This window comes from Lotus japonicus, chromosome 4 (genome assembly GCF_012489685.1).
Source record: "Lotus japonicus ecotype B-129 chromosome 4, LjGifu_v1.2".
In the NCBI taxonomy this organism is placed as follows: domain Eukaryota; kingdom Viridiplantae; phylum Streptophyta; class Magnoliopsida; order Fabales; family Fabaceae; genus Lotus; species Lotus japonicus.
In genome coordinates this window covers 65,121,380-65,146,396 of record NC_080044.1, presented here as the reverse complement: position 1 = coordinate 65,146,396, position 25,017 = coordinate 65,121,380, and the positions used below count along the sequence as shown (strand labels likewise).

At 35.7% G+C, this 25,017-nt stretch overlaps 3 protein-coding genes across 5 annotated transcripts; all 3 read right to left on the bottom strand.

The window, feature by feature from the left end:
- Positions 1-937: 937 nt before the first annotated feature.
- On the bottom strand, positions 938-10,666 carry LOC130714978 (uncharacterized). 2 transcript variants are annotated; one of them, XM_057564965.1, is made up of 16 exons: positions 10,459-10,666; positions 9,691-9,971; positions 9,466-9,594; positions 9,149-9,356; positions 8,354-8,500; positions 7,535-7,609; positions 7,328-7,399; positions 7,005-7,076; positions 6,681-6,752; positions 6,504-6,575; positions 6,317-6,388; positions 5,817-5,888; positions 5,123-5,266; positions 3,240-3,311; positions 1,576-1,722; positions 938-1,483 (listed from the first exon to the last, which is right to left on the bottom strand). In XM_057564965.1, the coding sequence occupies exons 2-16, from the start codon at positions 9,886-9,888 to the stop codon at positions 1,299-1,301; spliced, it is 1,737 nt and encodes a 578-aa protein (XP_057420948.1). In that variant the 5' UTR covers positions 9,889-9,971; positions 10,459-10,666; the 3' UTR covers positions 938-1,298. The 2 variants fall into 2 exon arrangements, with proteins under 2 accessions (XP_057420948.1, XP_057420949.1); XM_057564966.1 differs by lacking the exon at positions 10,459-10,666 and adding an exon at positions 10,146-10,406.
- A 1,725-nt stretch (positions 10,667-12,391) lies between these two features.
- LOC130711145 (protein S-acyltransferase 24) lies at positions 12,392-19,389 on the bottom strand. 2 transcript variants are annotated; one of them, XM_057560641.1, is made up of 13 exons: positions 18,922-19,389; positions 18,502-18,642; positions 18,266-18,378; positions 17,049-17,128; positions 16,755-16,918; positions 15,821-15,959; positions 15,586-15,685; positions 14,557-14,614; positions 14,304-14,381; positions 14,057-14,155; positions 13,283-13,361; positions 13,052-13,200; positions 12,392-12,947 (listed from the first exon to the last, which is right to left on the bottom strand). In XM_057560641.1, the coding sequence occupies exons 1-13, from the start codon at positions 19,192-19,194 to the stop codon at positions 12,486-12,488; spliced, it is 1,935 nt and encodes a 644-aa protein (XP_057416624.1). In that variant the 5' UTR covers positions 19,195-19,389; the 3' UTR covers positions 12,392-12,485. The 2 variants fall into 2 exon arrangements, with proteins under 2 accessions (XP_057416624.1, XP_057416625.1); XM_057560642.1 differs by having other exon boundaries at positions 18,910-19,052.
- A 2,727-nt stretch (positions 19,390-22,116) lies between these two features.
- Positions 22,117-23,138, bottom strand: LOC130714061 (triphosphate tunnel metalloenzyme 3). Its single transcript, XM_057563916.1, has one exon. It carries the CDS (start codon positions 22,879-22,881, stop codon positions 22,273-22,275), a length of 609 nt encoding a protein of 202 aa, XP_057419899.1. The 5' UTR covers positions 22,882-23,138; the 3' UTR covers positions 22,117-22,272.
- Between the last annotated feature and the right edge of the window lie 1,879 nt (positions 23,139-25,017).

Below are 25,017 nucleotides of genomic sequence, written 5' to 3'. Positions count from 1 at the left end.
AAAGAGAGGAAGACCGAGGGGAAGCAAGAACAAGTCAAAACAACAGGCGGCAGTGGATTTAATGTGTTCTGACGATGAGTTTGATTTTATGGACCTGGATTCAAGGGCTCGACAGACATGGAAGGTTGGGAAACAGGTGGGGGTGGTTTACAATGGTGATGAAGAGATGATGATTCAAAGACTTAAGAATCAGATCAAATTAAATCATCCTGAGTTGCAATGATGTTTATGGGGAAGGTTGTGTTTTTGTGACTGATGAAGGTCACTTGGTTTGTTTCCTCGAGATTTATTTGTGGTGGATGGGGGTTGCGGACATGTGATTTTGTTCTCTGTGGGTTTTCACCTATGAACTTGTTATATGCTTGGTTGGTGTGGTTTGGTTTCGAGGGTTCGTTGAAACTTATTGAATTGGTGACTAATGGGGAGCTGGTTTGCTTCTACTGTATGTTGAAGGATTGTCTTAAGCTTTATAACAGATTGGGCCACGTAATTGTTTTTTGGTAGATAAGGGTTTGTCTTTGTGTCAGTTCAATGGTGGGTGTAATGGTTTTTTTAGGGGGTTTTATTCACTTGATGATTTGAGTACTCTTTTTCCTTTACTAGGTTTTTTCCCACTGGGTTTTCCTAATAAAGGTTTTAATGAGGCTCTGTCCCAAGTGTGCTTCCCCAAAAGTAGTTTTTTATGTGGTTTGATTTTTAGCTCTCATGAGAGGCTTGTTCTCATGGTGCTTTTCAATCTCTTATCCAATAAAGTTTATTTTGCTGTCAAAAAAAAAAGAAGTGTAGGAAAATTGAACATGAGGAATAATTTCTTGAGAAGGGTCATTTCAGTTGAAATTATATCTGTGCGGAGACTTCTGTATATGCACAATAAAACCAGTCAACATACACAACTCTGTTCTCGGTCTAATACAACTGAAAATTTACTTCATGATACTACCACAATGACGCCGTCACTCTGATTTAAAGTTTAAACGTCTGAATTACATGCATCAGAATGTAAAGTTATTCCATAATGCACGGACAACATAGATAGCCCCACTAGACATCTACATCTAAGAGAGAAAGTAAAAAAAGATTTATGTACAATTATTCTCAGACAGGGGGATACAATCACAACCATGCAAAATAAAGCATAAAGCATATTTACATTCTACCATGCCTAATATTATGTCTACATTTTCTAGAATCACCCCATATCTTATATTACTTATTATTATAATTATCCAAAACAGTAGCTAATATGTACAGAGAATTGTTCACTAGGCAAAAGATCAGAACTCTCTTGTTCTCCTGGTCTATTCTGGCCGAAAGCTTAGCAAATTTGGAAGCTCAGCTGACTGAAGCTTCTTAATTTCAGAAGCAGTAACCTTGCACGATTCCAAGGTAAGAGAGCGTAAGTTCTTTAATGGCTTCAAATGGCGCAGTCCCTCGTTGGTTATGCGACAATTTGAAACATTCAGCGACCTCAGTGCAGTCATGCCTGTATTCAGATAAAGATAAACAGAGTTCATTGATGTTGAAGAGAAGTAGCCGCAAGGAAGATATGATGTAATGAAGACTAGCAGAAAATACCAGATATCAATTCCAAAGTTCTATCTGTCAAGTTGCCATTCTGGGACAGGTTTAGCTGGGTCAGGGAGACAATTTCTCTTATGTTTTTAACACCTGCATCACTTATTCCTCCACCGCATATTTCAAGGGATTGCAGTTTCTTGAAGGCTGTATGATAAGAAGGAAAAAAAAGGAAATAAGACTTGAGCCAATGCAGACCCCTATTTTGCAATTATTTCAATCAGCTTTAGTTTTGTTTAATATTCTAAATGAAATGAGAAAAAAAAGCTGGTGTGTAATGGGATTTCTCAGTAGTACTACCTCCATTTATTATTGCTTTTGGTTCGGGCCATTATATTGTTTACTCTCGAAGTATAGGCATACAAAAATAAAAGAAACATGGATTCATTCAGTCCATAAGTATAAAAGAACCAGAGTTTGTTGCTGATTTCATTAAGTTAAATGATAACATTGTGATGGCTAAAAGGAAAGTTAATGAAACTTGATAAACTCACAAGAGTTTCCATTAGATTTATACATCAATTCCAGAAAGGAGCGTGTAAGATAAGATGATCATTATTGTCAACAAGCAGAAAAAATTCCAATATAAGCATTGAAACAGAAACCACATGTAGTACTACCTCCATTTATTATTGCTTTTGGTTCGGGCCATTATATTGTTTACTCTCGAAGTATAGGCATACAAAAATAAAAGAAACATGGATTCATTCAGTCCATAAGTATAAAAGAACCAGAGTTTGTTGCTGATTTCATTAAGTTAAATGATAACATTGTGATGGCTAAAAGGAAAGTTAATGAAACTAGATAAACTCACAAGAGTTTCCATTAGATTTATACATCAATTCCAGAAAGGAGCGTGTAAGATAAGATGATCATTATTGTCAACAAGCAGAAAAAATTCCAATATAAGCATTGAAACAGAAACCACATGTAGAAGATACTTTAGCTTGGCACCACTTGTTTGGTTAACCTTTAATAAAGACTGGTTTGACCAGTTCAGCACTTCTAGATTTCTCATATACGATAAATGCATTTAAAATAAATATATAATAAGGATCAGAAGCATAACACCGCATGTGGATGTATTATTCTCTTGAACAATTATACCATTTTCATAGCATATCATACGCAGCCCCAAACCCGTATTATAAACATCAAATATCCCCGAATAAGGCCATGGGAAAATGCTGAGAATCTGATTGTTACTCATTATTAGAGAATACCAAGTGTGACTCAAAGAAGTCCCACATTGTGTATATAAGCTAAAAGAACACACACATCCATTACCTTAGGCTTCGGGTTTTGTGGTGGTGTGTGGATGTAACTTATGAATTTCGAATACTCATACATTCCCATTTCAAATGTAGACTACTTAAATAACTTAATTATATTTTACACGAAGTTATAGGATGGACCAGTTTTTAAGTGGTCCACCGGTGTTACACTGTTACTACCTCAGGATCTTCAATTAAAAAATCATTACAACGGCTACAATCAGTGAATCACCGGTGGAACACTAAAAAAATGCCCCACCCTATAATCTCCCATATTTTACAAGTTACTAAGTTGTAATTTGCAATCAGGCATCCTAAATCTCAAGTAATCTATGGTTATGCCAAAACGAATGAAGGAAATCAACAATGCTAAAATTGGGATATACATACATCGTAAATATGCAGTTCCAGAGTCTGAAATACGTGCTCCAAAGAGATCAAGTGTTATCAATCCACTCAGACCTACACAAGATAAGAGCCATCAGACAGCTAGAATTGAAGCTATTAACAGAAGCAAAATTAGTTACAGTTCCCACGGAAGTTAATAAAATATTAATATGGGCAATGAAAGAGGAGAAAATACAATATATCTTAGAGCCGGCACCTCATAAAAGGGACATGATATTGGTCAGCTCGAAGCAGTATACCAGTTTAGTACAGTTTTGTATGAAGTTTACTATGTCCACGGCTGTACATAGTGCCAAAATATAAAATTTAATTTCAACCAAACAAATCCAAACAAAAAATCTAATGGTTGCAACTGGCAATATGTTGTGGTTGGCGTACTGCCATGGCAAGGTCTGGAAGGACCGGAATCAAATCAAAGTGTAGAGCTAGCGATAGGTTTAAGTAGAAGTGTTATGCTTTAGCTAACTACTATAGCTTTTGGCCTGATGGTAAATGCTCAGTCCAACAATTAATATCAGAGCCAAGGTCGTGAGTAGATTCCCAAAAGGCAAGGCTCAAACTACTGGCTGCAAGTTCTGGAAGGGGGTTTCATAGTTGTAGGCCAAGTGGGTCAGAGTTGAATCATACTGGGGGGCACGCTGAAGGTATACTATAAACTCTCCACGCTAGGTTCTCGAAAGGGGGTTGTTGGGTACCGGCATACCAGCCTGCCTAGCCAAGGCTTATGGTCAGAGCTGGATTCAACCACGGCGCTTTTGGATGGGCTTAAGTAGAAAGAGTTGTGACCTTACTAACAGATATAACCGTTAGTTTGGTGGAAAGGACTTGATCCAACACAATACAATAGCTTATTTATTTTCTATCGAGTGTGACAAATATTCCGTAGGTAATACAAATGTCATATTTTAGCACATCTTGCGTACATAGGTTTTTTGCTGATTTTCTTACATCGATTAATAAAAAGAAAAGCATAATAGAAAAAATATTCAACCATTAGCAGAATATATTAGATGATCCCACCCAGAAAATATGGAGCATATGGAGAAAAGAGGGAAAATGAGAGAAAGACAAGAAAATAAATGTGCAAATCACAAGTGATACAAAAGTGGGAGAGGTTAAGGTTTGGTAAGGTGACTCAATATAGATGAAATCATTCAGAAAAGACACGATAGGAAAATGTTCTAGCAGTGGTTCTCTCAACTATCTTAAACCTTTTACTAAAGATTTCCAATCTCAAAACTCAATTTTGCAAAATATTTTATGTTGCAAACCCACACTCAAGGCCCAGATTTGGCAAAGTATATGAGAGGAGGCCCAAGCAAGGGACAGCTGTACCTGAAGATCCACCTTCTAGAAGCTTGGATCCCAAGATAACCGACTAATGAGGTGGCAACACCCACATGGGTGAAGGGGGGGACCATAGGGTATCAACCTAGGGAATATATGTTAGTTTTGGAGAGAGAGTGAGGTAGGCAGAAATTAGTCTGGATTGGGAGAGATTGAGCACTCTCGAATTGCTCAAGTTATCTTGTTATTTTCCTTCTTGTATTTCCCTAAACACTGCTTCTGGGTTCATACCAGAGGATTCAGTGCCTTAATAGCATTCAGTTTTTTTCTTTCCCATTACAATTCTCTGGTACCTAACATTTTACAAAGAAAAATAACAAACCATAATATTCAGTCAAAGAAGTTTGGGCCATGTTTAATGAATTATTGATTAATATTGATGTTTCCTCAACACTAGGCACTGCCCTCCATAACAAACACATACAAAATCGTTCATGCAACAAAAGCATTGACATTACAGGTGAAATCAAATATAAGAAACACATGGCTGGTATATGAGTACACAAGGAAGTGCTTACTAGTAAGATTTGCAAGTCCAGCATCCGTAATCTGTCGGGCATCCAGATTAAGTGATTTTAGATTAGTCAATCCTGCCAGCCTTTTCAGGCCATTATCTGTTACTGAGGTAAATGACAGATTTAAATCTTCCAGTTTGTTCAAACCTGGAAAAAGCAAGAATCATAAAATCAACACATGCATTTGGAGCACTCGCTGTAAGGATCGCTAACATGACATAATCAGATGTGTGTGTGAGAAAAGTTTCATATATAGATAGTGCTCGAGGAAAGAAATTGTAAAGCCATAACAACAAGATGTTTTGAATCAAATTAAAAGGTCACATGTAGCAACCGCATCTTAGCACTGCAGGGGCAAATTGGTAATACAGAAATCTTTCAACGTATCAGACAACTGTCTATTATCACATTCCAAGATTGAGTCTCAAGTTTAAAGCAATAACTGTAGATTAAAGCATGCAATGTCAATTTACTAACTAGAAGCTGACAAAATGTGAAAATAACAAGGTGCTGAAAAATATGGTGAAGCAAAAAATACCTAGTCAACATAGTACTGGCACTTAAATGATTATGTCGCAGTGAAACATATACCAACAATTTTAGACACATACTAATGTTGAACTCATCTGCCATCAAATTCATATTAATTATTGAGTTCAAATTCTTAATAGATAACCATAGGATTGTATCCCTCAACCTGATATATAACGAAGCCCGCTGTTTCCAACTTCAGTGTCAGACAATACTAAGCTCTTCAAGAGAATGAGGCCTGAAAGAAGAAATATTCAGAAGAATAAGAACCTTCTCCCCCTTTAAAAGAACATTATGACAGGACAAATTAAGTCAATTAAGGGAAATTTTGACAAGAAAAAGCTGAATTATAACCGTCAGACCAAGCATAATGTATAGCAAACACAAGGTCAAGGCCAAATTCTTGCTTAAATTCTGATTAAAATTTAATAGATCCGAATTTAAACCATGTTTTCCGATTGGTTTATGCCAAGTTCCACCCAACTTCTATGGTCTCACAAAATAGGAGAATTTGAATCACGTTGCATCAAGGTATATAGCCTCATCCCATGTATCTCCAAGCACAGATCAATATAACATTGAAAAAGTACAAGTCTATATAAACTTCAAGCAATGCAATGCACATTCAAATCTATAAAAGAGGTAATGGGAAATCTAGTTGTAAACCTGTCAATTTAGCAAGCCCTTCATCACCTATCTTACAAGAATCCAGATTCAAATACTCCAGATTTGTCAAACCTGCCAAAAAACAAAAAGGAAAGATCCATCTTCAATGTGTTTGGCATTTGAAAAAGGGAAAAGAAATAGAAGAGATAAAACCAAAGAAAAACTGTGAAAGTCAAGTTTGAAGCACCTTTAAGATGAACTAAGCATTCATCTGTGATCTTGTTAAACGCCAGACTTAATCTCTTCAAGCTTGTAAGACCTGCAGGAAAGGGGAGTGCACAATATAAAAGCAAGTATTGTTGCCTATAGACATTGACATGGGAAGCCGTCAAATTTGGTCATGATGTATGAGAGTCAAAGTTACCAGAAAATTTCTCAAATCCATCATCAGAGAGACCACATCTGTTGAGATTTAAGCATGCCAAGGCAGCTAAGGCTGCGCCAAAAAAGAACTATATGATTAACGAACTAACCAAGAAAATTTTGGAACAGTAATAAGCAAATACGAGTTTCCAAGTTCAGACATTGTCTTTACTGCTCTAGCTTAATTTGATTGGATGTTAGGCATGTCAAATCCTTAATTTCCCAAATAAATTTGCCGAAAGCTCATGCAGTACACAAACACTTTGAGAATAAGGAAAAATAATGAAATGACAATTCAAAGAATAAAATAAGAATATTTTATTACCAGAAATAGACTCTAAACATGCAGCAGTAATATTGCATCCTTCAACATTTAATGTGGAAAGCTTCTGCAAACCTGTAAAGAGAGAGAGACCACATTGAGAACAGAAATCATAATACATATAAGCATTAGCAAACTGCTATAATGCTTTTACAACTTATTCAATAAACTAAAACTCCATTTTGATTATAAAAAAGAAAAGCATATTTTCATTTGAGAGTGGACATTGAACACAACTAGACATGTTCTGATGTGCATGAAATAGTAAAAACAGCTCTGGACTATAGTCACGTTATGATTATGACAATTATTATCATGGAAAATACCTCTTAAATACGTGATCCCAATATCAGTAATACTGCTGTTGGAAATTTGTAACTCCTTTAAATTCATAAGCCCTGAAACATTACACGCTAACAGTCAAGTCAAACAGAAGAAGGCCTAGCTTTTAGCCTCTAAAGTAAAAGCAGAAAGAACTGACAACAATCTAAAGCAGATATAGTCATAAAAACACTAAGCCTTGTGATCAATACCTGAAATAGCCTTCATGTCTGAATCCATAACACATTTACAGCATCCAACATTAAGAGACTCAAGCTTTTTCAGAGCTGTATTCAAACAGAAGTCAAAGTAAACTAAATCTATAGCACAGTAACGCTGAAATCAAGTTTTAATAAAAGGGCCCTCTAAGAAGGGCAGCATCTGATAATATCTAAATAATAAGTTTCCTTGAAGAAACCATAAAGCCAATGAAGGTTTTCTCCACTGGTAGGATCGAAAGGCCTTGACTCCTTCCGAGGATCAATTCTAATTCATGGTCCTCCATTGGTAAGTCATTATTTTGTATCCTTCATTGGCATGCCCTGATCTTGGACCCTTTTCCCCCTTAACATTTTTGCACAAGGTTCATTGAAGGAAAGTAGAACTCATCATTCCCATTAAGCACTAACTACAGCACCAATAGTGATGATAATTCATCTTACAATATCTTTTAGAATAGTTTGTCTTTAAGCACTTTATAATGCTTAACAGGAGTTACTGATTCAAAGAACGTGGAAAACTCATCATATGCATATGAACTTTACCATGAATAGCGAATGAAATAAGTATCTATAGTGCTTGGAGAGTCAGGCATGAAACACAAAAGGAAATTCCGCGAAGTTATATAGAATGACAACCATATTCATCTTCTAGCCAATTACTCCAGCCAATTACTCATACCTGATACCTAACTGTATATTAATGAACAGCTAATTTTTTTTCAGATCACAAGATTTTTAACAATGCAAACATAACATAGCGAACAAGTTATCTTTTTATATGTAATTGATCAAGATATCAAGAATAGAAACCTTTAAGATGAACAAATCCACCATGGATCTCTGAACACCTCTCAAGGTCCAACTTCTCCAAATTAAGTAAGTTAGAGAAAGCACGCATTCCATCAGGTGTGACAGCGCTGCTCTTCCTGATGCTCAATGAAGTTAAGTTTGAAAGACCTATGCAAAAAAATTGCATTAATTTTTATGTTAATCAAATAGAACTTTTAAACCTAAAGCAAGTTAATCATAAATTCCTAATCCATTTGATATCGGAACAAATAATATTTTTGTTCTATTGAATGTACATATCGCCAATATTACATAATGTCCAATGAGAGGGTTTCATTTCAAAATTAAATTTCCTTATTTAAATTAAAACTACTACAAGGAAAAGTAATAATAATTGATCCCTAAGAATAACTCTGAACGGTATGCCACACGCTGTCATGGCCAATGAGACAAAAATAAAAATGACAACGAGAAAATTCACATAAATAAAACCAGCCTTCAAGAAATTTCTCTGATAAAGGTGAATTCCGTTTCAACATGAATGAGTTTCTCCAATTTTGTAATGTAAGATATACCAAAATCTTCATGACAACAGATTCCGTTGTTTCATGTGTAAGAGAAAGACAAAACAAGTATACATGGTTGACAGGGTAGATACACATAGAGTGCCAGGTAGGCATTCAATATCATCAATCTCAGGACAAAGTCTCATCTCATTTGAATAATTAGTATGATTTTACCATGTTCACGAAATAACTAACGCATTCGGGTTAAAAATTCAAATCACAGAGAAAATGAGTAACTCTAGTACTCTACCACTAATGTATTTCAGCCCATGTTCTGAAAACTGGTCACAATAATTGAGAGCCAATGCTTGAAGATTGGAGCAATCCTTTAAGAGTCGCAATCCATTGTCTGTCACGTCAGAACCAGAGATATCAACTGAAAGTAAAGAAGACCCTTGCGACGAGATGACATCCATCCAAGCATCATTCACCCCAGGATATTCACCCAAGTAAACATCCTGCCATCAAAGTACAAACAACATAAGCAAAGTCATCTTTGTAACTAGAACTTGCAAGTACTTAAACCTAATCAACACTTACAATTCCACAAAACCACTAATACTGTACCTGAAGAGCACAATCTCGAAATGCATTGAGAGACGCCTCTGTTAGGCAATGAGAATCCACCAATTCATTGAAGATTTGCTGGCTTATATCTCTTGGAAGAATCGAAAAGGAATTATATTTATGAAAATCCTGTTATTACAACTTAAAACATAAGGATCAAGTACCGAATGACAACAATACCCCAAACAACAAAAAACAATTAATCAGTCCAAAGAAAACAAGTACCTCACGTATCTTATTTATGCATAAATCCATGAGGGAGGGGCAGGTACCCCCTCCAGGAGAATGATTCGCCATAGACCGCAAACTTCTTGCTCCTAACCATTTCGAGCTGCCACTCCTACAATACCTACCCGAGACTCCTCTGCGAAAATCATCTTCGATAACTTGCTGATTTCTCTTCCTAGAACATATACCCCCCATTTTTTATGATCACCAAATGCATGCATGGAATGTGCCAAAGAAATTCAAGTTTCCATTTCAGAACAAAATCCCTTTATACTTAACTGCATCAAGTAATAATAACTAAATTAAACAAAAATAAACAAATATGTCAATCTAACTATATTAATCACATCATATTGATCAAACAGATAGAACAAGAGAAACTCATAAAAATTCAACTATGATTTCATCACACTTGATTTACACGCTACAATCACTATAGCAGGTTCACTTACAAGAGAGAAACTCAAACACCATAAGCAGAATCTACGCAACCTGCAAATCCCTAACTGAATAACCACTCCTCTAATCAAACTACTGCAAACGATAACGATGATTCCTTCCATGAAACTTTCCATTTTTGATTCATTTATATTGATTTTTTTGAAGCTTAAACAGAGAGTGAGACTCTCTTTCATGAGATATTTTCATTTTTCAGCTTTATTTATTTAATAATCAAAAAGCGTGAGAGAAGAACAAAAAGTGCAGATGAATCAAACAAAAAACGAAACGTGTGATTGGTTAGGTTTGATGATCAGAGAGCTTTACAGTTTTCTCTGAAATTCTAGAAATGGAAAGGAGGTGGTGACTGGTGAGTGAAATGAATGGCGGTGATGTCTTCACCGTGATCGTGAGCGGAGGAGAATCGGAACTGGCGCCATGGAAATGGAAACTGTGAGTTTTAGAGAGAGAAAGTGGAGGAGAGAGAAGCAATGAATGAAGGTGGTGTGTGAGAGAAGAGTGATGATGATGGAAGAAGAAGAAGAAACAAGAAGAAGAAGAAGGAGAGTGAAGCCACCTGATGAGTGACACGTGGCAGTGATGATGAATGCAATGGAATGGAATTGGGATAAGAACAACAGTAGAGAGAAGTGTGGGGTCTTCTCTTCCATGCGGGTCCCGCGTTCGCCCCTTCCGCTTTTCTCTGTTCTGTTGGATCGTTATGGAAATGGCTTCTCTTTCATTGTTGCTATACGCTGTCGTTTTTGTTTGTCTATTTTATCTTTTCAAGTAAACATCATTTTCATCTCTAATCAATCTACATAAATAAATAAATAAATACAACTAGTTCTTCTTCAGTCTTTTTTTATTTATTTTAAATTAAAAAAATTAAATCCAGCGGAATCCTCGACCACTGTTTTATGTAGAATCATCACAAGTAGAACCTAACAATATCTATATCCATATATAATCAAATTATTGTCAAGATCCTTACAACTTGTCATTTTCTATATGGATTGGAAAATAATAGTGTATGGATAATAATAAGAGAAATAAATAAAGTAGATAATGCTAAATTAGTTAATAGCAAAATAGTGTATGGATAATTAAATATGCAAAATTGTTAATAGCAGAGAACACTGTGAAGTTGTATGCATTTTATTTCGATTTTTCAGAAATTGTATTTATGTAATTTTTAATTGTTAAAATAAACTACTACTCCACTTTTTAAGACAAGAAAACAACAGAAAAACAGGCCATGCAAATCATGCTAACCCTTTTCTATTAACTAGGCCTGGGCTAGGACCGTAGGCAAAAAAAAAATCCTCAAATTAAGCAAAGGCTATTCAGACCAAAAGAAAAAGGAAAAGCAAAAGTGGCCTCATATTGTCAAATTTCATTATGCTATAAATCATAGTAATTGACCAAAGAAAAAAAAAAGAAATCATAGTCAACTGAATTTCTTTTTATTTTATTGTAGAAATGATTATGATTATTAGTCAGTGATTCAGCAAGTTTTTCCACTTAGCTCAAGTAATCTATAACTTGTTGAACCAGCAACATGCATTACAAATATTTTATAGCTAATACATCCATTGTATTTTGATAATGATAATTTAATTTGAACTGCTACTAACATATCTGTGGTTAAACTTGTAATCAATCTTTATCCATGATAGCTATTGAGAAAAAGAAAATGAAAAGGAGTAAAAAATATATATTACTTGGATGGAAAGTAAAAGGTTATAATCATTTCTTTTGGCCAAAATTTTCTTTCCTTTAGGAGAGAAAAGTGAAAGAAAAAATTGCATTTATTTCAAATGAATTTGTTATCCTTATAATATAATAGTTGAGACATAGGTACAGAAGTGAATATACAACTTTAATAAAATATAACTATGTGTCTTGTTTTCTTCTCATGTGAGGACAAAAATATATCAGAGTATTATCACTTATTTTATCTCGTATATTAGAGATAATAATATAATTCTCTTATTTGCTTTCTTCAACTTATTATCTCTTTAAACATGAAATTCTTGATGTGTAATGTATGTCAAGGATCAAATCATCAACTATATGTAACTTAAAAATAAGCATGAGCCAATGTGAAAGTATTTGAACAGAACTATTTTCTAAATATACATGTATTTTATGGTGATTCCGAGGCTTATTAGCTACAAAAATGGAAATCGACTCAAAATATATAAAAAGTGGGGAAAATAGAGAAGAGAAGAGAAGCTGACTAAAATTTAACGTAAGATTGCACAAAAAGAGCCACAATAAATTGAATTACGTAAACTAACCCAGACATATCTATGATACATTACAGTTAGGTACAACCAGACATGTAAATATCATGATGAGGGTGCAACAGATCTAGAGTTCCGTCCAAGGCCAAGACCTAAGCCCACAGGAGTGCTGTCATTTCTGGTTTTGCCTTGGTTAGCATGACTACAATTTGAAGAATGAACATGACCATTAACATGACCATGATGTGTTTTGGAGTTGCTATTATTGGAATTCACATTAATAATATGATGACCATTCCCAGTGCCCGTTGCATGTTCAGAATGCGAATGTGAGTCTCCATTTGCTAAGTTTGAGTTCCTTGTCATGTGCATCATTCCAACACCCTCCTCCGACTGACCTAATTCTTCAACCACCTCCACGTCTTCATTGTATCCATTGATCAAGAAATCAGAACAGTTTTTCTTGATACCATGATCGTATGGATTTCTGAATCTACCACCTGGACCTCTGAGGTAGCTATACCGCATCACATTCGCCATTTCATTTGTTGTGATATTGCGTGCAATCTGGCGTAAGAAAAAAAAAGCAGGGAAAGAAAATGTGTCAGAACAACAGAGGAGAGAAAATTTCTTTTGCGCCAAAACCAGTAAATGAGGCTAAAACAACATACCTGACTAGCCTGAACAACTGTCAAAGCAAACACGCCAAAGAAGAGGAAAAAATCAGCAATGAGAAACGATATTGCACCAACGTGATTCTTACCAACATAATGAATCCATGCCCCAAACGAAGAAGGAGCAACTGGATCAGTTAATACTCCTGCACTCAAATTTAGTTTCTATCAGCAATTTGAACTGCAGAGAAATTGACAACTCAGCTCTTTATCTCAACATACACATACTTGTAAGACAAACTCCACCAGTAAACAGCATTGCCGAAACTTCAAGAACAAGAAAAGCAAAGAAATCCCATTTGTTCTTCTGCAATCATAAAGTGTAACAAATCAGATCAAATTTGTCTACCAAGAAGAAAAGATCATGTTGATCCAATCAATAAGAAAAAATGAAATCGCGTTTTCAAAATTAAAGGATATAGAGAAGGGGATGTAGTGAGATAGAATTAGCAACCACCGTGTTCACTCTAGTAAAAAGGTGAGACAGGAAACAGGATATGCTCTCACACTAGATATTGTAATAAAAAATTCAAATTTTTATCTTAAACAGCTATATATTTTATGGACAGCTATATTGCAGAAGCAAACTAAACAGTCACTAGTACCTCCACTCAGTCAAGACTGACCAATCTAAACCGCCTGCACCATATAAATTCCAATGACAATTGTATCACCTAATAAGCACTTGTCTATGGTACTAAAAGTTGCATTAATGCAACTATTGATGAATGGTGTGCTACACACTTGAAGTTCATACAAAAACAACAACAAAAGCCATGTCCCAATAAACTTGAAGTTCATGAAGAGCATAAAAAGAATAATATTTGCAAAGGAAATCAGAGGGGAAGAACCCAGAGGTCAACTAACCAAATGTCTGAGACTAATCTATTTTTCCCAAGACTTATTTCTCATTGAAGTAAATGACAGAATAGAAAGCTTAATAATATATTCAATTGAATCCAAATGCAAAAGCGTGTAAATTGAAAATTAACCCAGAATTACCTTGCCGATGCAATTGGATACCCAAGGACAATGATGATCAAATTGTTCCACACAACGATCACAGGTAGAACAGTGTTTTGCCCGGAGAGGCCTGACAATCTAAAGAAAATGCAACATGAAATTGTCTACAAAATAATTTGAAGCAAGGATAGATAGACATGTAATTTGTATGTCAGTGTGTGCAAGATATTGATCATTGTGTACTTCACAGCAAGGAGACAGACATTCTAAAAAAAGCAGGGAGAACCTTGCAAGTTGCACAAAGCTGGGACCAATTTCCAGCCAGCAAAGCAGGATTATTTATCTCAATCTTCAAAAGAGGCTCCTGTCATAAACCATTTGATCTTTTGAAGTCATTAGCATATACATGTAATATACATTTAGAACCAATAAAGAGATTGACATAGGTAAAAACTGCAAAAGAAAATCAAGTTAATCTTGCACGTGGGGGATGGTGCAGAAATTGAAGTACAGATTCAGTGGAAAATAGTAAAACTCACATCATCTTTCATATTCTGAGTGTCATGCGCATTCACTCTGATATAACCCGGATCCTTGCTGTAAAAAACAAAACAAAAAAACCAAGGGAGAAAGATTAAGAAACACAATAACATAATAAAACAAATCAAAAACATTTAAAAAGAAAACGTAAAGTATTAAGAAACAAGTTACAATTAAATATTCACAGAATCAACATCTGGACAATGAACTACTATAGTATAGGCTATGCATGTCCGTTTGCAGGTCAGTCACCATACATTTATTACAAATCACCATCATAGATACAAACCAGTATCTCTTGAGAATGAGCGCCATCAATATTGTTATGCGAGAACTTGAACAAATAGGATAAGAAAGGAATTTTAGAAAAGGTTCCATTAGACATCAAACGGTTACAAGCATAATTTCAAGAAATATTTCCACCTAAAAAGAATCTAACTGGAGAATAAACCAAGAAGCCAGCAGCAGTGGTTTGGAAGAGAACATATTTCAGTCAAATTCACGAGACCCAAAAACAACCATATCACCGCTATCCTAAGGGTAGCAAGGAAAAGGAGATTATTAGACTAGACATGAAAGTACCATAAAATACAGCATGTGGATAATCTTCGGCATATAATCGAACAACTTGGAGGTTGTTAACCTTTTGCATAAAAGCTAGGTTAAAATACATGGGAAACATTCCTCCATAGACTCGCATGGAAAAGAGGATTAGTTTCATCAAACACCATTATGTGATTACATGGCTACATAATAAAAATGTCATGGTTCAAACCAACCAAAATCCACTAACTTTAAAACCCTTTCATATCATATATAACTACCACATAATAAAAAGAGAATACACAGAAAATCCTATTGAGATTATACATAACATATATAGAAAATCTATGAAAGGTCTCTTGAACCTACAAAAAAATTAATCATAATCAAATTAAGTATGCAGAAATAAGCTCTGGACCGTCCCTATACATAGGCCTATGGAATATTCGTGAGATGCTGTAAAGTTTTGAAGTCTATATTCTTACCTGCTACACTTGTAAAACATCACCAATCCAGCAGTTGCAAGTAACACTCCAAACCATGCAAGAAGGCCAGCTGCAGCTGTCAGCTTTGGCATATTTGATGCTGCAGAAAAAGTGCCAGAAAAGATAGAAATAACAGTAACCATTAAACAATAGGCATAAATATGCATGTGCAAGTGCTCACACGCACACTATTGATTTTATATGTGGAAGTGGAAATGGAAGTCAAGGTATATACCCAAGATGACTGAATTAATATAGGTGACCAAGAGCAAAAAAATTATGAACCAAAGTACAGGAGCAAGTCCTAATTTAGCTATCTTCCCAAGGCGGGTGTTCCCATCACAACGTTTGTCGAGCAGCCTTCGGGCATTTCCCTACAAAACAAATTTAGCAAGAAAAAAAGCTTCTTATCCATAATAGAAGTAGATGCAATACCATTACTTAAAAGATACCAAGTAAATACTTTGCTCCGAACTCTCAGACAACCATAGCCACACAAAAAATAACTAAGAGTCTCTTCACAATGGGCATGAATTTATTGTGTAACAACTATGAAATACCTGAAGATGCAAGAAGATATTCTCATATTCAGCATTTGCACTTTCAGCAATTACTTTTTTTTTCAGAATAGTAGGATTTTGTCGAAAAGATTAACAGTTAAAACGCCATATAACTTTAGTACCAATAGCTTTGAGAAGTCATCTTCTTAAGATCGGAAGGTGTATTGATTAGAGATTGGAAACAATAAATTTTTAGAAAAAATCTTTAAGGCACAATCAACATTTATCACTCACTCATCTAAACAATACCTTTTGAAAAAAAATTTAATATGTAGCAGTAGTGATTAAAAAAGATTATTATTAGTGATCAAAATGTCAACATGTATTATGGCAGAAGCCTGTTCATATTGCTAATACTGGAATGAAAAAGAATGTCAAAGAGGATTAGTACATTAACAGTAACACTTAAAGTGTATTTTTTGGTAAGGGAATCAAACGTAAAATCCCACCTAGCACCTATTCTACAAATTCAATGAACATGTGCTTTCCAAAAAGACCTGCCAGTCCAGTTCCCAAAACCACAAGGGAAAAATTGAAAAGAGGGATGTCAAACTTCCATCCAAATGTAATTACTAATAAATTAAAACAAGTTGGTTTTAAAACACCTACAAGGAAAAATGCAACTTGTCTGTGATTCTTATCAGAAGCAAGCTGGGCTGGTGTAAGGCCAGTATTATCAGTCACCATCAAGTCTTCCTTTTTGCCAGCCTGTACTAACACAGTACAGGCCTCTAAGTTACCCCTAATAGCAGCCCAATGAAGAGGAGTACAACCTGAATAAATGGAAGAAAATAAAAAATTATAAAAATGCTTAAAAAATCAAAGATCAATTCTTCATTTATATCAGTGTATGAATAGTTTCAGCAAAATAAAAGGAGCTCACAATAGAGCATTAGAACATACCCTCTTTATCCTGGCGTCCCCTATGTGCATCAAGAAATAAGAGAAGGCGTATACTATCGGCAAAACCTTTGTAAGCAGCCCTAGAAGTGAAACCCGAAGCGAAGAATCAATCCATGCACTTTAAGAGTGACGTGTTATACACTTATTTCACTTCAACAGAAGTGCAAAACCACTCAAAATTTTAGTTTAAAAGGGAAATGGATGTACTAAAACAGATAAATAGCACAACAGAAACTAAATCATTAACATTATACATAAAATCAACCAATTACAGAAAAACATTCACAGGGAGATAATAGTGTAACCTTGTATGCTATAATCCTGACTCCTCAGAAACAATAAAATGAACAAGAAAAACTAGAAAAAGACATGACCAATATGTTATTAAGAGAATTCCAATTAAAAAGACAATGACCAATGAGCATTGGTGCAAATGTAATATACTTCATGTAATCATCCATCTGCCACTTGGCATACTAAGTCAAACATCATCCTTCATGATGTTCATTATGGGTAATTTTGCAAGGACAATGTGCCCATAGAATTAACATGATGTTGAAAGCATACATCATCATCATATTAAAATAATTATCTGACAAAAAGTAAGAGCTTCCCATATTTTTCATTGTATGCTATTGTTGGATATTGCTAAATATCCTAATAGAGACCACAGTCAACCACCGCCGACAATCGTTATCCTTGTTGCTGGTTTTGGTGAAGGATTGCATTGTTTAGATCTCCGGTGTAAAAGATTAGCTATTATCCTGATTCCTCATAAACAAAATAAAGGAACAAGCAAAACTAGACAAAGACAAGCAATATGTTATTTAGAGATCATTCATCATAATGTTCAATATCGGTAATTATACACAGACAATGTGCCCATAGAAATCACATGATGTTCATAGCACACATAATCATACTAAATTAATAAACTGACGAAAATTAAGAGCTTCCAATTTTTCATTTTCAATTTGGGCAACTTAGGACCAACTTCCTAGACAATGTATTCTTTTAGTTTCATATCCTTTTTTTCTTTATGACCATTGACCAAACCAACTACACTTGCAGTCTGCTTGAGGAAAATAACAGACATAATAAACCAGTGAAAATATGCAAGAAGTCACACCATGGCAAATGGGTGATTGACTGCAGAGCAGAGTGTAAAACATTCATTTCAGTATAAAAAAAAGGTTGAATTGCAAATTATTGATTACCAGTGCAAGGGGCTTCTCCCATCATTATCAGGAACATCAGGATCAGCATTCCATTTGGAAACAACATGGTAAAGGTAAGCTGTCTGACCATATTGAGCAGCAACATGTGTTGTCTGCATCCAAGTTTATTACGATTAGTTAAATTGAAATTTTTTAGCAGCACTCCCGTTCTTAATTAAAATTCCTAACCCCATTTATCTCTCGAATAAATGGAAAAACAATCACAGCAATCTGACCTGATACCCATTCATGTCGGCAGCATTCACTCGAGCACCCTCTTGGAGTAAAAGCTCCGCTACCTGGATAGCACCCCGAACCGCACTCCAATGTAGAGCTGTCTGGCCAGTATGATCTGTGGCATTTACATCTCCCCCATGCTGCAAAACCCAACCAACACAAACCGAATTAGTTAACAGTTAACACCAAAACCACCAACCAATTATGTATGTATACATATATAGAAGATATAATTCCATACTTATTCTCATGCCGAAATTTGAAAATTGAATTCATACACATTGAATTGCAACATAAATAAATTAACATATTCAATCTCCATTTCCATAACAGGCACATGAGCAACCAGCTAAGCTAAGGTGCCTATACAAGTTTGAACAAGCAAGCAAACGCGCAATTCAACAAACCGATCAAAGAACCTCAATGATGTACTGAGCAGCGGCAGCGCGGTTATTGAGAGCAGCCCACTGAAGCGCGTAGTAACCCAAGCCATCAGGCTCGGAGACAGGGCAACCATCATGCTCGACCAATCTCTGTAGCTTCTCCAAATCGCCATAAGCCGCGGCGGTGTAGACGTCATTGCGGAGTGTCTCCTCGGCGGGGGAGGACGATGATGACGGTTGCTGGTGATCGTCGTTGCCGCGGGACTGGTGCACCTCGTCGTCGTCGACGACCTCGATCTCGGATGACATGGTTGCGCCGGAGAGCGTTGACTTTCGATTGGGAAATTGGGGGAAATGGAGGATGGATTGATTGAATGATTAGGGTTTTGGTGAGAAGGTGAGAGGGAGGGTTAGGGTCATGGCCGTCCCTGTTGACCCTCTGAGGACGAAGGAATCAAAGAATGGAAATGAATAACAGCTTAGATAATGATGATTGATGCAATTGCAAGGCCACTTGGATGGTGTGGCTAGCCTATTTTTTTAATTTTAATTTTTGCATAAATATATATTCTCTTTTGCATATTCCTCTAATCTTTATTCACCATTTGGCAAGCAAGTGTGTATTTGTAAGCAACTAAGTAAAATAAAATACACTAATTGAGAGAAATGAAAGATGTAACATAAGATATTTTCAACATTTTGTCTCACGGTTAGAGCGCACTAAATGCTAGGAGGAGGTTAGTAAAAAAAAATTCATTTATAAAAATTGAGAATTGAAACCTAAGAGCTATTTAGAAAATGAACTGTTGAACTGTAATATAATTCATTTGACTTTTATCTAAGCTCATTTATAATGTAGATATTATGATAACAAAATATTAAAACATAATGTAAAAAATAATATTAAGGGATCTAAAAGTGTGAGTTATCCTCAAATTATTATTATTATAAGAGTATCCTTAATGCTAATAATTTGGGAATTATTTATTGGTAAGTAACTAGATAATATTTTTCTTCTCATTGAAGTAAGTCTGTGTGGCACTCCAAAAATGTCTATAAATAAGATTTAAGGCTTCGATGAACAACCAAATCTTAAAATAGCATTATTTCTCTCTTTTAACCACAATATAACCCCCTAAAAAAAACACAATATAACCGTTGAACATACAACCCAAAATGAATTACACATAAAAATACAATAATATGTGGAATCTATTGTGTGATCCAACAACAAAAATATATGAAACTTCTATTGGAGTAAAAATTACAAAAGTTGTTCATAGTAGCTTAAATCTTATGTGATATTTTAGGTCCAGAAAAAAACATTGTCAAATAAACATGTAACCAAAAAAAAGATAAACAACTTCCATCGTGAATGCTCTAATCCTACAATATCATCGTGAAAGTTATGAGATCTTTTTTTGTTGCTTTTGTAAAATCCAACAATATCATCGTGAAAGTTATGAAAACTTCTTTTGTTGCTTTTGAAAAAATGACTTCCTCCATCATCATGAGCCTTCTTCATATATTTTTTCAGCTTTCCATCTCGAATCATTTGCTTGATCGTATCCTTTAGTTGGATACGTTCGCTAGTGTCCATGACCTTCCTGGAATTCCTACAAAAGGCGTCAATTGATCTTCCTAAATCTTGAGCAAGATGAACTTCTTATCAAGCTTGATGGTGTATGGTAGTGAGCAAGCAGATGTCGCGACAAAGCTCATAATGGGTATTGTGGATGAGGTACATGCAAAAGACACTTTAACGCTCAAGTTAGTTCAATATCAAAGAGAGAAACACAAAGTCCAAAATAAGCAATAAGATAACCAATGAGTTGTCTGAATTTCTTATAGTACTATCAAACATGTGTAATTTCTTATAGGTCCCGTTTGGAAACACAGCTTAATTAAGCGCTTATGGTCATACCATAAGCGCTTATTCATAAATTATTTTAAAATATTTATTGAAATAAATTGAAAAATAAGCTATATATAAGCATAAACTCTTTTTCATAAGCTATCATGATTAGTTTATGAAAATAAGCTCAAAACAGCTTATGGTAGGTCATGAGCTATTTGCATAAGCTCTCCCAAACACTGACATAAGAGCTTGTGCTATCAGATAAGTTCAAATAAGCTCTTCCAAACAGGGTCATAGTACCATACATATTAATCGTGTAATTAAATGTGAGAACCATTTGCTAGTCTATCATTCTGGTGGCATTGATGTTTTAACCCTAATTGAGTTAGTTTGACCATGGTTTTAACAATTAGACTTTGTTAAGTGCTCTTTGAGTCTGAACATTTTCCTACTTTGAATTGGAGCAACAATCCCTTTACCCTAACTTTTGATGTACCAAAAAATAAGGAAATCAATGAAATGGGAAACCTAACCATCAAAGTTTATTCTAGACAATCTTTAACCGAAAGAATATCAATAATCAGCCTAAATATTGAACTTTGTAACAGAAAAGGCAAACATAGTTCAATCCAAAATGTTTGAAACACAGATAGAAATTACTACTTCATAAGCACACTTATACGTTTGAGCACAAAACTAAGAACAGCCACGAGTGACTTTTTCATATACTCCTGAACATTATCAATCACTTATAAGCCTGTAAAAAATCGTTTGAATATCAGAATTGAGTTGAGTACAACATCAGCAGACTTTCATTTTAATCTATAATGGATACAAACACAGCCTTTCAAAAGAATACAATGTTAAAACAATAGAAGGAGCTGAATAAGCTGCAGTTGCCCATACATTCTGAACATGCATGCAATAGATATATCACCATATATTAAAAAACTTTATTAGAGTCTAGAGATGACACAGTAGCAGTAGAAAATAGGGAATGTCATGTAGGGAGGAAGTCTTCTCTTTACTATAAGATGACATAAACATTGTATCAATCAAAAGTCAAAACCATAAGCAACATTCAGGGCTCATATGCTCTGTAAATGCTCAGAAAACTTACAACAATAACTCATGGATCAACTTCATGTCTCCTTTACAATTGAAGTAACATTCTTATGAAAATCTGGTATATAGGCAATTATGAAATAGCAGTAACACCAAAACCATAGGCCCAATGGGCAAGTAAGTTTAGTAATATAAATATTGAGATAAAAAAGGGTATGAAGCTGATGAACCTAGCACTCTAGCAGTAATGGTATAAACCTGCATATGTGTGATAGATGAACACATGAATCACAAACGAGACAACATCCTAGGAAAAAAATGATCTTAATACAGAATGTAAAAGACCAATAATCATTTAGAACTTAGACATAAATTTTAAACAAGATCATAAGACAAATACATAAAAACGAAAACAAGAAATTTGAACAGAAAACTATTACAATTCAGAAAGATTGAAACATCAATCACTGTGGCAGTTTCCCAGATCGAAAAATTGCAAACTTGGACGCCACAGAGTATGAATAATCAATTCCATTCTCCTTCAAGAGATCCTCAAGGAGACGCTTAGCTTCTTCAGGATCAGCACTCTCACACTCAATCTCATACAAGGTTCCAAAATCAAACATGGTTTCATCCACTTCCAACTTCAAATCCTTCCATTCATACACATTCCTCACGTTCCGAAAACCCCCCAAACCCACGAACCCATTTTCACCCGCAACCCCAAACTCCTCCTTCACCCTCCCCAAAATCCTAGACTCCACCGACCCCAACTTCCCCGGCTCCGCCACACAATCGCGACCGACCTTCGGGTCCAGATCCTCCTCATCCTCCTCCACGCGGCTCACGCCGTCGACCAGAACCGCCTTAGCCTTGAGCGAAACGACACAGCGCGAGTCGTCGTTGTAGAATCGGAGCCGGAGAACGGCGCGCTTTGAGGAGAGCTCGGCGGCGGCGCCGTCGAAGAAGAGATTATGCTGGCGGTGGGTGGTGACGTGGAAGGGGGCGAGCAGGGTGGTGACTTGGCGGTGAGCTTCGGCGTTGGGGAGGCGGAGCTTGACCTCGACCTCCATATCGGAAGGGGAGAGAGAAAGGGAGCGGACGGAGAAGGGTTTATGGAGAGGAGAGGCCAATGCGATGCGCTTTGGAAGAGGGATCCTCGGCGCGATCGAACTGACGAATGAGAGTGGCGGCGCCAGTGGTGGTTGCTGCGGCGGCGTTGGCGGTGGCGTTACGGCGGCGATGTTCCTCGATTTCTTCTTTGTCTTCGATCTTGACTTCGATTTTCGCAGGTTTTCTTCTCAGCATCTTGCGACTGTGGCCACAGAAATCAGCTTCCTATGATATGATCCCTCACCCAAATAAAAAGCCCTTTTTTTTTGCTTGAATAAACAAAAAAATAGATGATCGTAAAGCCCAATATGATGGGTCATGCTTTGACCCAACCCATATAAGCACTTGTTTGCTCTACAACAAATAATATTTTTATTTTGAAAAAAATATAGAATCCTTGTAAAGGTGCAATTATACTAAGAGTGTATTTTCATGATGGTAAGTGAATTTTTGGCTTTTTTGAAGTCTTGATACTTTTTATGCTAGTAGATTGTAAGTTGTTATTGGTCTCACTCTAGCTTGGGTTATGAGATATTGTGATATTATTTGTGCGTCTGACTATAAGGATGTGGTGGATGTTATGTTAAGCACGATGGATGTTCAAAGTTATTGGATGTGTGATTGAATCCGAAAAATTAGAAGCGTGTTAACTCGAGAATGGAGGATCTCTATCATTCATGTTCCTCGTGAGAGCAAATTGATCGTTGATGCCTTGGCGAGACAAGTAACTCAAGATACAAGTCATTTTGCGTTTTGTAAGTTCTCTTCTTCTAACCCAATTGAGTTGTTATGTTAGGATTTTCTTATTTAGTTTGTGCTTCTTTTAACTTTCCAAATGTAACAAAAAAAAAATATTAAGAGTGTATTTGTACTAAAATATGTAAAATGTAAACTCACTTTTATATATTTGAGTAACTTTCACATTTTTTGTAGCGATGATATTTTTTTTCAATAGTTTGTTACAAAAAATATCAATCCAAACAACAAAATGATGGTGTTGATGTCGTCTCAGCTCAACTTCATTGTAGATTTAGGTGGTCCACTCGTTGTTTTTTGTCCTTAAGGTTGGGTTCTTTAGTCGTCCTTTGTCGCAGTTGAGTTGGTGGTTCTCCGTTGTCGAGTAGGGGGGGCATGTGGGGGCACTTTGACATCCAAATCAAAGATAGTTATGACAAGTGATGTTAAGGTAAATTGTGCGTATCTAACGAATAGTGTCACACACTATTTAAAGAATTATGTTGATTGTCAGTAACTGTCATGTAGCGGCAACATTCCCTGGTGGGCTTAACGTAGGACACAAAGGACTGTTGTATCGTAAAAGTGGACGTCCTCTCTCATCTCATACCTCGTTGGACAACACATACAGACTTCTTAGTTGGTGCTTATCTATTTCCTTAGCCACGTTTGAGGTTCTAGACCCTTCTCCTATTAGAAACATCTTCAACGAACTTTGAGGATTGGTTCTAGATCATTCCATACAAATATTTATCAAGCATCTCTGTTAGGGGGTATGATTCGGGTCAAGTCGCCCATGGTCGTCAAATTGGGTTGACTCCATCTGTCTTGATCAACGAACTCTATGAATTGTGCGTTGTGGTGGCCAACTGACAATGAGTCGAACTATAGAGATCTGAGTCAGAACAATTTGTATTGAGAAGTTGGAGAAAAGATGAAAAACAATAAACAATAAAATAAACGTATTCTGAATCTCAACTTATTTAAGTTGAGTTGCTTATAAGAGAGCAGTTGCTTTAGTGAATTATATGGTTAATTAGTCAATTTGTTGCTTGCAATTAGTTGTTGATTTTAGAGTGCTCATTCTAATTAGGATCTAAGGAATTAATGATTTCCACGGTTCTCATCCGTGGAGCATGATGAGAGCACTATTGTTCAATTATAAATTGAAGTTCAGCGATGGATCAACTATGACTACTTTTGCAAGCGATTCCATTACATAATGCATGAGAAATATCCTGGTCCTTTTTCTTGATTACCAGTACACTATCTTCAAAAATAGCTCAAATAAAAATGACTATTTATGTAGAGAAAGCAATCAACAAAACTGACAAAGTGCACTGGCTTATAGTTTTGTTGAT